Consider the following 14,633-nt stretch of genomic DNA (forward strand, 5'->3'; position numbering starts at 1 on the left):
GCCATAATTATCCGCTCTTCCCCTACTCATTCCTCCTATTCTGTTCTTTTCATGGCTTTGGGCCGTCGCTTGCCTGCTGCCCACTCTTGGGTGGGTTCACCTGTTGGCTCCACCTCGCTTTTCCCTCCCATGATTTCTATCTACCCTCCTTGCCCTCTTCCTCATATTCCCTCCTGACTAGCCCCCCCCCCCCCCTTGATTAGTTCCTCAGGCGTGGATTCAGATGGATCTCTTCCAGGGTTTGAAAGCCTCAGTCGTTCCAACACTGTTCCATTGTTTGATCCGAATGCTCTTATGGCAGTCTCAAAATGCTATTGTTTTTACACTGATGACTCTAAATCCGCTGATCATGTGGAATATGCCTTCACATCTTTTGTTGGCATAGAACGCCATCTCTCGCCTGCCATGTGTAGTTTTTTACTGGGGAATTGATGGCCACCTATCGGGTCCCCACGTTTTATTAAATGATCCTCCCTCACCCTAATTTGTTATGTACGGACTCAATGAGTCTCCTTGAGACTATCGCTTGTTGTTTTCTCCACTATCACTTGCTCTCTGCCGACCATGGTGGCCGAGCGGTACTAGGCACCTCAGTCTGGAACCGCGCGACTGCTACGGTCGCAGGTTCGAATCCTGCCTCGGGCATGGATGTGTGTGATGTCCTTAGGTTGGTTAGGTTTAAGTAGTACTAAGTTCTAGGGGACTGATGACCTCAGATGTTAAGTCCCATAGTGCTCAGAGCCATTTGAACCATTTTGTACTTGTTCTCTGCCATCCACGATCTTCTCGCTGATCTTAGTGATATTGCTTATTCGGTCGACTTCCTTTGGATTCCTGACTGTTTGTGTATCCTGGGTAATGAACTTACTGATCATCTGGCTATGGGATGGGGGGCACCCTCCCCATGCCCCCTCCCCCTCCTTTTGTAGTTGTGGGGCTCTACTTACAGTAATCCATATTTTGCTGTACTGTTCCCTCCTTTTGGACCTTTGCACTAAATATGTCCTCCCACCTTCCTTGTCTGAGGTTTTAACGAACGACCCTTGCATGGTTACATCTGTACTTAGTTTTCTTCACGAAAGTTGTTTGTACCTCAGAAATAAGTTCTTGAATTTTCATCCAGAATTTGAGTGAGTGTAGGCGTTGGTTATGGAGGCCTCAACCTTGCGTCCCTACCCGCTAGCTTTTCCCCACCTTTCTCTACATTTCGTCTTTTCTGTGTGCTGTTTTATTTCCCCTTTTTCTTGTGTCTTCTTCCCCCGGTGTTGTCCCCCCTATATCGTGATAATGGCGTGTTACGGTGTGTGTCGGGATCGTTCAGCGGCAATGCTGGTGCCTCACCAGACGTAGCACTTCTGGGACACCCCTGCTCAGCCCCCTTATGTTCTTTACTCTTCCTGCTGCCCTGGCATCTTTTTTCCCCCTCTGTTTGAACATTATCCCTTCCCCTTACGTTATCCCGATGTTTATGCTGTTTGTCCCTTTATATCTGCCATCCTACTTAATGGATCGATCACCTTGCTGTTTGGTCCCCTACCCCAAATCAACCCACCAACTGGCTGAAAGCACGTGAACAGCTGTCATTGAGTTTCTTTCAGCAGATACCCAGAGCATCGCAGATATTCATAGGCGCTCGTAGAACGTCTACGGAGATCTGGCTGTGAACAAAGGCACGTTGAGTCGTTGGGCGAGACGTCTGTCATCATCGCAACAAGGCCGCGCAAACCTGTTTGATCTCCCTTGGAGCCCGCTGGCAGCACACAAGCTGTGATTTCTGCAGTATTGCTATGTGCGGACACTCTCATGCGAGGTCAGCGACAAACTGCAATCAGACATCACGCTGCTCAGCTGGCCGTCTCCTTTGGTAGTGCTGAAACACTCGTCCACGGGTTGGGGTACTCAAAGTTGTGTGCCCACTGGGATCATCGCCGCCTAACCGAAGACTTCCATTTCTTTGGCCTAACGGAGGTTGTACTCCGTGGGACGGAGTATGTGGGTGATGGGGAGGTTATTGATACAGCAAACATTGGTTCCAACGTCGGCCAGTCGAGAGGTACAATGACAGAACACAAGCCCTTCCAGTAAGGTGGCATAAGACCGTGTAATGTGACAATGGGCCGTCTAGTGAATGCCAGGCTTAGTCAAGGCGCAACCGCAGAGAAAGCGGACGCTTATGCCATTTGTGGGCCAGAATCGAAGGCAAAGAGGAAGCACTTCCTCCTGGTGGCAGCTAAATTAAAGAACGCTATGTGGGAGACAGTGTCTGGCTTGTGCTGCACTCTGACAGCGAAATAACAAAAGAATTAAACTAAATAATATTGTTACGCGTAGTAAAAATATAAATGTAATATTACTTTAATATATACGCAGGCGCTGTCGTTCGCCGGGCCGCGGCTATACGACTTCTGCGCGGGGCTGCGCGTGTTCGTAGTGCGCGCGGCCCGGCGCGGCAACTCGCTGCCGCCGGCGGCCGGCAAGCAGTCCCTGGACGCCGCGCTGGCGCTGGACCTGCGGCCCCCACACGGCCGCGCCAGGAGGCAGGCGCCGCAGCAGCCGCCGCGCCGCCACCGCGGCCAGACGCAGTCGCAGTACCTGCACACCAACGGCGGGCAGGGCGACGGCCGCGCCGAGGCCGAGTCCAAGCCCGACCTGTCCAGGGCCTTCGTCGGTGGGTACCACCCTCCTTTATATCGTCCACTTGTTAACGACACAAGCCCAAATGCAATTGAAGAGCTGCTATCAATCGCGTACAACTTTCCTGTCAGAAACATTGACACCAGTCCGGCTCCTCTAGCGCCTGATGATTAGGCAACCCTTTCGACACCAATCGGAAGTAACACTTTCAACAAAGGTTCTTGGGCGGCATCGTAGATGTTGCCGAACTGGGGGGTCTTAGAGGGACCCTTTGCCGTTTTATTCATATGCATGTTTATGTTACACCCTCCTCCCCATGATCACGCCATAGTAAGGCGTGAAAAAAGAGGGACGAAAAATCATAAGTACCCTTTGCTACTTCGGATCACACTCAAATTTCCTTGAAGGGTTTTGAACAGCCTCTAGTTGTACCAGCCTGTACACGAGAGCAAAAATTGCGGTTATGCTGCAGTCCAAAGGGGTGCCATCACGTTCAATATGGATGTAGCACCGTAATGTCCTTAGAGACAGCGTGAACCATCAGAGGGTGTCAGCAATGACAAAGTTTGTAAAGAACATGTTCCTGTTGCTCATAGCACTACGAACTGTCGTTTTCGAAAGCAAAATGTTTGGGAATCAACAATCCAGGGAAAGGGCTGGTTTCATTGACGCCCCTTATGCCACCGCCTGAGACGTTTTCGTGTCGATTTTGAGCGGCAGTGTGTCTGAAACATTTTCCGCAGCCACCCATACTATAACTACGTGATTTCAACGCTGGGTATCGCTGTTCTGACCTCCGTCAAGAAACGTCCAAAACAAATGGGTGAAATGTTAGTAAGACGGGCTGTAACGACCTTCCCATCGTGTGAGATATCCACGTTGGCGTTGGGCATAACTGTGATGAAATATGGTGCCAATGCGGCATCAGTAAATCACCGTTAACTTCACGTGAACTTCTGAATTGTGGCCTTTTTTTGCATGTATCGACACCTTGCTGTTTGGAGCGTCACAGAGCCTAAAGGTGACGTTGCAGGCACCAAGCATTTTCACCATTACATTTTGAGCCAAGTTTCAACCTTGTGCAGCACAATGGAAGATAATTATGCGGTTTCGAAAAAGTGATTCTTCAGTTTTGTTGCACAGTGTATATATAAAAATATCGTTTTATGTGTGTATCCTCATAAGCCACTGGATCAATTTCAGAGATATTTGGTACACAAAATACTTACTGTCTGGTGGGGTAAATACCACCTAGCTCCCATAGGGGTGAGAGTGTAGGTGAAAAAGCGTTGGTAATGGCTGATATCTAGGCTGCCCCACACGACTGGCATGTTGTGGAGCTAGTCTCAGAAACTGTTTCAAGGAGTACATCTGCAGAAGGGCACAGCAGGGGTGACAGATGGCAGAAGAAGGGGACAGATTGGGAGACAGAGAGGAAGAGATGGACAGAGAAAGGGAGGAGGAGAAGATGGACAGATAAATGTGGGAGTAGCAGATTGACAGAGAGAAATGGAGAGGGAGCAAATGGGCAGATAGAAAGGGAAGGATGAGATGGAGAGTGAGAGAGATGAGAGGAGGAGATGGAGAGACAGAAAGGGGGGAGGAGTAGAGGGGTAGAGAAAGTGAGGAGCAGGAGAGGGGCAGATTGGGGAAGAGGAGTTGGACAGAGGAAGGGGGGAGGAAATGGTCAGAGAGGGGGAGGATGAGATGGTCGGGTGAGTGGGAACGAGGAGATGAACAGAGGGAGAGGGAAGGAAGATATGGTAAGAGGGGAAGCAAGGAAGGGACAGAGAGAAGGGAAGAGGAGATGTAGGGATGGAGGAGGAGATGGTCAGAGAAATTAGGGGCGAATGAGACGGAAAGACAGAGGGAGGTGGACAGAGAGAGGAGAGAGGAGGAGATGTGTGCTTTATATATGCCACACGGGTAAATGGATGAAGCCGCAGGTAGAACGCTAGTCAATTATAAAAGACACCTAGCGCCGCTGAAAAGGTTCAGTGAAAGTTTTGTCAGTAAGAAAAGTTGTTGCTCATGACGTGATCTATGAGCCCCGACGTTTGGCGCAAAGACTCTGCCTTTGTATGTAGTTCCGACGTCAGAAATAGAATTTTACGTCTGGCGTGCGACTTGTGGCTGCTCTACAGTTTTAATTTATAATGGTCGTTGGACACTCTGCAGGCGATATTTGTGCTCGCTGTGAAAAACAAATGTAAGATCTCATATTTTAACGGTTCTGATGATATTAGAGCAACAGTCTCACTTCGGAAAAGAATCAAGCATCGACTGTGAAACTTTATGATGATTTTTGTCGTTCATCACATACTTATCCGTCAATGAGACTCATTTTTTCAAACGTTGTTTGGTTTGCTGGAGACATTGAATGTATAAATTTGGATTTGGGTCGTCCACAAGCCTTTCCACCTCCAATATCGTCTTGTCGTTACTCTGGAAATGCCTGACATGCTATGATTTCTTCATTCAAGGAAGAAGTCACTGCGTGTTATGACAGGAGAATATTGGATGTGGGGACACAATTTTAGTCAAAAGTAGCAACATGTCTTCTGGGGCACTGTCGTGAAGCAGAAACTCTGCCTTGGACAGAATCCACCTATGTTTCATCTTGTCAGCCTCCGGTAACTTCGTCAAGAGATTTCGATAGTATGCTCCTGTGAAGGTTTGTCCCGTGCGAGCATTATCTGTTAGCACCACACAATGGCATTCCCAAAAAATAGCGTCACCTCGCCCGATGATGTTAAGAGTTCTATCCTCCGACAAGCTGCAGTACCAATATCGAGTTTCAGATACTACAACTGGTTAGTAGATGTAGTTCCTCGTGGCTCTGCAGACGGCAGTAGCCGAGAGTTCCTTGGGCTTATCTTGCGGCACAGTTCTCACTTACATTTTACCACATAAAGCCTTCAGACCGTACCATTTGATATCGTGTTAAATTATTGTCTGTGTTTTCTCTCTTTCGGTATTCACTCTGCTCTTGTACACTTACGACGACTGTGCTGCGTTTTGGCCTCCGTTTCTAAGCAGCTGTTCACTAAGTCAACCATTTCCTTGTCAACCATTCAAAACTGCCGTTTGTTCCACGGGACACCGCGTCACTGGGTACCAGGTGAACGTTTGGTACCTACGAAAACTAGGATTGGAAATTCGCCATTTTGAGTAGCGATGAATTAACATACTTCCACTGCTTGCTTTGCTCCTTTGTCTTGGGGTCATAGTCATAAATCCAGTACTTATTCGTGGTGATAAGGCGTCTAAATAAGTCGTCTGGATTGGCCAGACACAGCTGCAACATTTCTCTTGCTCTTCGTTTCGATGGTCTTTTATAGAAATGGGTGTGAGCAGCCACGAAACTCAGTGGGCGGCGACATCTTCCATGATCAAAAGTCGTACAAGATGTTAAAAATTGGCCCATGACCGATAGTTCACTTTTGCCACTAACCTCGAGACTATGGTACGGCGGTCTTCAAGTAGCTGGGCATTCACGTCTCCTGTAATTCCCAGTTCTTCCTAGAGCGCTGGTCTGCCATATTGTTCTTCGTCATTCAGACTTGTTTCACCACAATGGAAGCGTCGGCGTCATCTAACTACTGTGTCATATTAGGGTGCATTGTTGTCGTACACTTCCATCAGATGAGTATGGATTGTAGCAGCGTTTTTCCCCTTCAAACCCAGACTAATTACTACCCGATACTCCAGTTTATCAATGGGCTGCACAGTTTTGTTCTGGCTTCTCTAGTGCCGTGCTACGGTACTGTGGCGCGGGTAGTCCATTGCGTACCACAACTGCACACATGTAACTGGAAACAGCCAAAAAATTAATTTGAAACTTTGAGTAAAACTTAATGAATGCCTCTTGTATAATGTTCTCGCTAGTATGTTGCCGGATTGTTGTGTTATCTGGGCACAATATTTCCAAAGTGTAGTGCATTGTCAGCAGGTTCTAAAGATGACTACTACATCCACATTTAAATCTACATCTAGATGGTTACTCTGCACTTCACACTTAAGTGTTTGGCAGAGGATTCACAGATTCAATTTCAGACTCTTCCTTAACTTTTCCGCTCTCTAATAGTACGCAAGGGAACAAAATATTTAGGGATTCGGAGGAGAAAGCTGATGATTATTATTTCATGAAAAGATTTCACTTCAACGAAAATCGCCTTACTTTTAATGATTGCCACTCTAACTAGCGTATCACATCCGTAACATTTTCTTTCCAATGTTGCGGTAACGTTTTCTTTCCAATTTTGCGGTAATACAAAATGAGATGCTCTTCTGTGACCTTTTTTGAGGTCCTCCAATAATCCTATCTGGTAAGGATCCCATACCACGCAGCAGTACTCTAGAGAAGGAAGGGGAAAAAATGGTTCAGATGTCTCTGAGCACTATGGGACTTAACATCTGAGGTCATCAGTCCCCTAGGACTTAGAACTACTTAAACCTAACTAACCTAAAGACATCACACACATCCATGCCCGAGGCTGGATTCGAACCTCCGATCGTAGCAGTCGCGCGGTTCCCGACTGAAGCGCCTAGAACCGCTCGGCCACCGCGGCCGGCAGAAGGAAGGACAAGAATAGTTTTTTTTTACTTGATGGTTCAAATTTAAGTTGTTTGTAGTTGCAATCTATACGTGTTTAGTCGAACCTGCAACCTATTAATTTGTGTGCTTTAACGAAATATTATAATACTCGTGTGTTGGACCTCACACTCTCTGTTGTTCAGGATCAACTGCCACATCTCTTGTCTAAGTCAATTTGCGTTTGCTTTTGATCTTCTGATGACTTTACGAGACGGTAAACGAAAGAACAAACAACAGAAGAGGGCTGTTCACGTTGTCTCTCAAATCTTTTGCATATGGGTAAAAATAGCAAAATTTTACTTGGAAAACAATGACAAGTAACACTTCTGTTTCACTCAATGACTTTCTATCAATTACTACTTCGTCCTCTCTGAAAGGAAATCATGCACAATTTAGACGATACTCCATAGGCCGCAATTTAATTAGAAACCGCTTCTGAGCGACGGTGCCGAAAGCCTTCTGAAAATCTAGAAATATGGAATCATCTTGAGATCCCTCGTCGAAAACAATAATAAATTAATTTGAATAAAGGGTCAGTTGTGTTTCGCAAGAAGAATATTTTTGGAATCCCTCTTGGTTATGTGTCAGCAGAGGATTTTCTTCGAGGCTTACATAAGCTAGGAATTTACAGCATCCCATGTCAGTGTAGTATATCATACATCGGTGAAACAATTAGCATAGTGGAGCTCTGATAACGGAAACACGAACACCACACACATCTGGTACAACCAAGTAAGTCGCCTAGCACTTCCTAGAACTTAATCACTCCTACGTGTTAATGTATTACAAAAATCCTTATACAGCTGCCTAACTTCTGGGACAGTGCTATTAGCAGCACGGTTGATATTAAATTGGAAGAAATATTATCAACAGAAATGTCGGTTACAATCCGAGCAAGACCTGAGACCCTTTCTTAATATCAGCAAAAGAGCACCAGGAAGCTCAGTTCAGGCTGCAAAGGGGGAAGTCAGCCATTGATGCATCACCTGCACAGCAGTCACCGCCAGTGACAGAGGACTACGTGCGAAGCGCCTCAGGCTGTGGATAGGATGGAACAAGGAACGAGGGGCAGCGGAGCCACGGCTGCCGAAAGGCAAATGGAGGGGTAAGAGAAAGAGCAGTGTACCGACAGGTAACCAGCGCGGATCCAAAAAGCTTCAGTACGTCAGATAGTACCTGACAATGACTACGAGCTACGTCGTCGAAATATTGCACCAAGAAGACATAACAATTCGGTAAAATCTCCAAGAGAATGCTATACACTAGTAAAAATCATTCGTCACTTCTAAATACAGGGTGTCCGGGTTAAAAATACAATAATATAAAATGCAACAAATGAGAGGTAATTGAGATATTTACTGGCGGTTTGCTTCTACAAGTGTGGTAACTCAAAATGTTTTCTGCGTTTGCTTTCGGCAGTTGGCAAGACGCGGGAAAGTGAGTAACTGTTTTTTCATGTAAAAGTGCGTCAGTGCCATGTTGGCTCCACAGCAGAAAATGTTCTGTGTGCCCTCACACAACTTCCTCGTGACGTGATCTTTCAACGAGATGGGACACCATATCATTTTGCAAATGTTGTGAGAGATTTTTTGGGTCATGAGATCCTATATCGTCGACTTGGGAGAGGCAATCCTTCGATGGCTTGACACCCTAGGCATTACGCCACTTGATTTTTTTCCTATGGGGGATTAATCAAGAATCACGTGTGCCAGACACCAGTTCGTGATCCGCAAGATCTGCGACATCGGTGCCGTGCAGCTATCGCAAATCTTATGACTGCAATGTTGTAAAACACTTGGAGAGAAGTAGAATACAGATTAGATGTCTGTCGCGACACTAATAGTGCGCATATCGAGGTGTATTAGGTGTCAAAATTTTTTTGAATTAACATACTTGTTGAAACGTGCCGTCAATAAGTTCCTCAATTTCTTCTTAAGTTATTACATTTTTATTAATAAATGTTTAATGTGGACACCCTGTATCTAAAAAAACGAATTATTCCACCCTCTTTATTTGCAAAGTCAGTCTTTTTCTCTTACTGGAAACCTCTTCGTCAGTACTCATTTGAACTTTGGAAATCGCTGTGTGATGGAGGTAAACGTGAAACCAACATTTTCAATAAGAATTTACTAGACCACGCTAAATTTTCAGATTTGTGAACGAGGCAATGCGTCTTGTGATCGTTATTTAATCTGCCAACGTGGTTTGAAAGTTCAATTCGATCAAAGATCATATGCTCATTATTACCTTATAGCAAGACGGGTACTCAGCATGGGAAGTCGCTGCTGAACCGGCGTATACCGCAGTGCTGTCATTAGAACGTCCAGTCGCCACACCAACTCAAAACATCGCCTTTGTCCCACAACGCCAGTTGATAACCGCTGCCTACAATTAATGCCTCGTAGAAGGATGTACGAGAAACCTCCACCCCTCCCCACATTGCAGCGTGCGGAAATTGTGGACTGGGGAAAAGCTGGAGTGGAAACTGAACCAATGGTGTCGGGTTCTCTTCAAGAACGAGCGCAGGTGACACGATCGTCGTAGGTGTGGAGGCGACCAGGTATCAGTATACGTCTCATGAAACGATCATGATAAAAAAATAAAGGAAATGAGAGTCCATACGGAGGTTCATTCACAATCCCTTTTACCCACTCGCCATTCGCGATGTAATTCTAAACGATATTTTTCAGGTAATCATTAAGTGGTTCTCTGCAAATGGGCTCTCATTAAACTTTCACAAAACACAGTATATACAGTTCCGCATCGTAAATGGAATGACGCCATTGATAAATATAGACTTCGATCAGAAATCGGTTGCTAATGTAGAATAATCAAAATTTCTAGGTATATGCATTGATGAGGGGTTGAACTGTAAAAAACACGCTGAAGATTTGCCGATACTTCGAGTTCAGCTACTTATGCTATTAGGGTCATTGCAAATTTTGGCGATATACGTCTCAGTAAATTAGCTTACCACGCCTATTTTCATTCTCTGCTTTCGTATGGCATCATATTCTGGGGTAACTTTTTATTGAGTAAAAGAGTGTTCATTACACGAAAGCGTGTAATCAGAATAATTGCTGGACCTCATCCAAGATCATCCGGCAGACACTTATTTAAAGAGCTAGGGATCTTCACTGTAGCCTCACAATGTATATATTCACTTATGAAATTTGTTATTAACAATCCGAACGAATTCAAAAGTAGTAGCAGTGTACATGGCTACAGCACTAGGAGAAAGGATGATATTCACTACTCAAGGTTAAATCTAACTTTGGCTCAGAAGGGGGTAAATTATGCTGCCACAAATGCCTTTGGTCACTTACCTAATAGCATCAGAAGTCTGAAAGATAGCCAGATAGCATTTAAAAGGAAATTAAAAGAATTTCTTAATGGCAACTTCTTCTACTCATTAGATGAATTTTTGGATATAGTAAGTGGGTAATTTCCCCAACCCCCTCCAAAAACATTAAAAATATTAAGTGTCATGTAATATTTTGTGTAATGTAATATCTTGTATAGACACCTTTTATTAACCTGACACGTTCCACATCATTACGAAGTGTCGTATTCGTGATCTTTAGAACAGGTACAAATCTAATCTCTAATCTTCGTGAATGAAAGACATAAGTGGGCAAAAAATAACTGTTCCAGAAGTATCCTTCGGCACAAACCGTGAGGCTGCCTGCCAAGGGTTGTGGAACATGTAAATTTTTCATTAACGCACAGTACGAGGGGCGTTCAATAAGAAATACAACATTTTTTTTCTCGGCCAGTTTCGCTTGAAGAATTGCGGAATTTGTTGTGGACCGCCGTGGAATATCGCCGCTTCAGCCCTTATAGTTTCATATAAATATCCTATACGGGGCGTAGCCTTCAAAATGGCGTCTGTAACGAAAGTGCGTTCCAAGAAGAGGGCTATTACTGAGTTTCTCTTGGCGGAAAACGAGGACATCGTAGATATTCAAAGGCGCTTGCAAAATGTCTACGGATACCTGGCAGTGAAAATAAGCACGGTGATTCGTTGGGCGAGGCGTCTGTCATCATCGCAGCAAGGTCGCACAAACCTGTCCGATTCTCCGCGCGCCAGCTGGTCGCACACAGCTGTGATTCTTCATGTGTTGTAATGTGTGAACACTCACATTCGAGGTGATCGACGGATCACAATCAAAAAACCTCGTTGCACAACTGAATATCGCTTTTGGCAGTGCTGGCACACTCGTCACCAGTTGGAGTACTCGAAGGTATGTGTCCGCTGGGTTTCTCGCCGGCTATCAGAAGACCATAAAGAGCAACGAAGGACCATCTGCGTGGCATTGCTTGAGCGTTACGAGGCTGATTGCAACAAATTTTTGTCGAACATCGTCACAGGCCATGAAACATGGGTTCATCACTTCTAACTGGAAACAAAACGACAGTGCACTGAGTGGCGCCACACCAAGTCTCTCCCAAAGGAAAAGTGCAAAGCTGCGCCCTCAGCCGGCAAACTCATGGCGGTGGTCTTCGTGGACACTGAAGGGGTTGTTCTGTTTGACGTCCTACCCCACGGAGCAACTATCGACTCTGAAGTGTATTGTGCTACACGCGGGGAACGGAAGAAACGACTTCAGTGCGTTCGTCGTCACAAAAATGCAAAAGAACTTCTCTTCTCCAGGACAAAGGCCTCACACAAGTGTGCGCACGTGACAGGAGGTAACAGAACTTCATTGGATTGTTTCTCTCATCCACCCTACAGCCCGGTTCTCGCACCCCCCGACTTCCGTCTGTTTGGCCCAATGAAGGATGCAGTTCGCGGTGAGCAGTACGTGGATGATGGGAAAGTTATTGATGCAATAAGATGTTGGCTCCGACGCCGAACAGCAGAGTGGTACCATGCGGGCACACAGGCCCTCCCACTAAGGTCAAGTAAGGCCGAGGCACTGAACGGCGATTATGTTTAAAAGTAGGGTTTCGTAGCCAAAAGAGTGGGAAATAATATGGTGTATTGGAATCCTGAGTAAAACAAACATGCTTCCAGAAAAAAAGTGTTGCATTACTTGCCGAAGGCCCAGCGTAACAAGCACAGAAAACGCATTTTTGGGCACACATATGCTTCAGTTTTGTAAAAGAAGGATCTAGTGAAAAACACGGTATCAACTTGCAACTTTCAAATCTCTCGTAGTCTTCTCTCAATTGCTGAGGGTTTCCAATGATGCGGAATGTTTCTGTTGGGGAAACCAGTCCTTATACAATAGTGCTGCAGTTCTGCCATTGCTATCAACTTTGCCGTTTGCTTGTTACAGTACTTATGCGTTGGTACACGTGTTAATGTTCTCCACAGTTCTACTGCACTGGTACACAGCTCAGCTAACCAGCTGTGGCGGGAATGAAGAACAAAAAAGATGCCGTATATGAGCAGGGATGCGGTCAGAATTGTGCTACCACCAACAGTCCGATGAAACACTGACGCCATAGCCGTCAAACTTCGGCGCCACACAGCGCCACACAGCGGCGAGTTAGTCAAGTATTCCAGCAAAGCACACTAAGCGTCGTCGGTGTTTTCTTTTTTTTTTTTCTTCAGTACACTTTGTACAGTCGGATATAACATGGCGGAGGGTACACTGCACTATTGTTAACTATTCCCGGTCATATTCCGTTCCCTTGTGAAGTAGGGCTAAGGTAAACGAGCAGTGTCGGTACGTTTCCTTACACGCCCTAATCTTCATAATCTTAGATTTCTACGCCAAACATACAATGAAGATGAAACTTCCTGGCAGATTAAAACTGTGTGGCGGATCGAGACTCGAACTCGGGACCTTTACCTTTCGCGGGCAAGTGCTCTACCATCTGAGCTACCCAAGCACGACCCACGCCTCCTCCTCACAGCTTTACTTAAGCCAGTACCTTGTCTCCTACCTTCCAAACTTCATAGAAGTTCTCCTGCGAAACTTGCAGAACTAACACTCCTAGAAGAAAGGATATTACGGAGACATGGCTGTGCCACAGCCTGGCGGATGTTTCCAGAATGAAATTTTCACCCTGCAGTGGAGTGTGCGCTGATATGGAACTTCCTGGCAATTTAAAAATCTGTGCCGGCCCTAGACTCGAACTCGGGACCTTTGCCTTTCGCCGGCAAGTCCGCTGCAGAGTGAGAGTGCTAGTTCTGCAAGTTTCGCAGGAGAGCGTCTGTGAAGTTCGGAAGGTAGGAGACGAGGTACTGGCGGAAGTGAAGCTGTGAGGAGGATGCCTTGGTCGTACTTGGGTAGCGCAGATGGTAGGGCACTTGCCCGCTAAAGACAAAGCTTCCGATTTCGAGTCTCGGTCCGGCACACACTTTTAACCTGCCAGGATGTTTCATATCAGCGCACACTCTGCTGTAGAGTGAAAATTTCATTCTAATCAATAAAGATATTAATAATATTGTACAATTCATTTTGAATAGCAGTTCTCTAAATTTAACTAGCAGACTTTCACAAGAGCTATGTTACCGTTCTTAGAAAATTTCACACTTAAGATCCCTGAGCATCTATGTCACAATGTAATATGAACTATTCCGATTCTTTACGGCCCTAGCTGGTCTTTCTCCAGGCTGACACGGTGAGAACGCCAAGTATTGCAGTCTTGTAACAAATATGTCTTCCATGTGCATTTCCTACCCAACTATTTCACCTATCCATTCCATTGCATATCGATTTGGAGTGTTACCTCTTGCTATTTTAACACTGTGAGAGGGTCCACATATTTATCTGAATACTTTGATGTTGAACCATTCTACTATTCATCCACATTTAAGGTGAGTTTCTATGCGATACAACAAGTTGTTCTACAGTGTCGGACAAAACTGTGAAGCACCCAAAAGGCAAAGAGGAAACTAAATGAAAGCTATCAGATTGAAATGGGTATGTGATGTTGTTCCAGTGATTACAGCATCGAGCCGAGTTTACAAAGCAACTTGCACCTCCTTTGACCTCGATACATGCACTGATTCGCTTGGGAAGTGTGTCATAAGCTGTCGTATCCTCTCCCGAGGCGAGCTGGTCCACAACTGTTTTAATTGTTTCTTGGTATCCTGTGCATTAGCACTGGGACAAACAGTACCTCAACATCACGTAGGAAGTTCATTGAGACACGTGCCATATGTGGACGATCATTGTCGTGTTGAGAAATGCCAACACAATACTGTCGCATGAGAGGTAGTGCATGAGGACGCAGGGTGTCCGTGACGTCACAGTTCCCTCAGCTGCTACCAGCCGTGACCTCAAGTCATATCCCATGGCTTCTCACATCATGAGGACAGGAGTAAAGCCCCTGCGCCTCTCGAGAACATTGGCAGAACGTGACCTTGCCTCCATACTTACCGACGATGGTCATCCGGGAGTAGTGCAGGATCGCGATTCATCGATGAACAGAGTGCAATGCCAGT

General features: G+C 45.7%; 1 protein-coding gene across 1 annotated transcript in view; it reads left to right on the forward strand.

Moving 5' to 3' along the window:
* LOC126481919 (collagen alpha-2(IV) chain-like) overlaps positions 1-14,633 on the forward strand; it is a 197,459-nt gene that overhangs the window by 137,393 nt on the left and 45,433 nt on the right. The window contains exon 4 of the mRNA XM_050105878.1: positions 2,371-2,668. Coding sequence (XP_049961835.1) covers positions 2,371-2,668 — 298 coding nt within the window. The remainder of the gene's footprint in view (positions 1-2,370; positions 2,669-14,633) is intronic.

This window comes from Schistocerca serialis, chromosome 5 (genome assembly GCF_023864345.2).
Source record: "Schistocerca serialis cubense isolate TAMUIC-IGC-003099 chromosome 5, iqSchSeri2.2, whole genome shotgun sequence".
Taxonomy (NCBI): Eukaryota; Metazoa; Arthropoda; class Insecta; order Orthoptera; family Acrididae; genus Schistocerca; species Schistocerca serialis.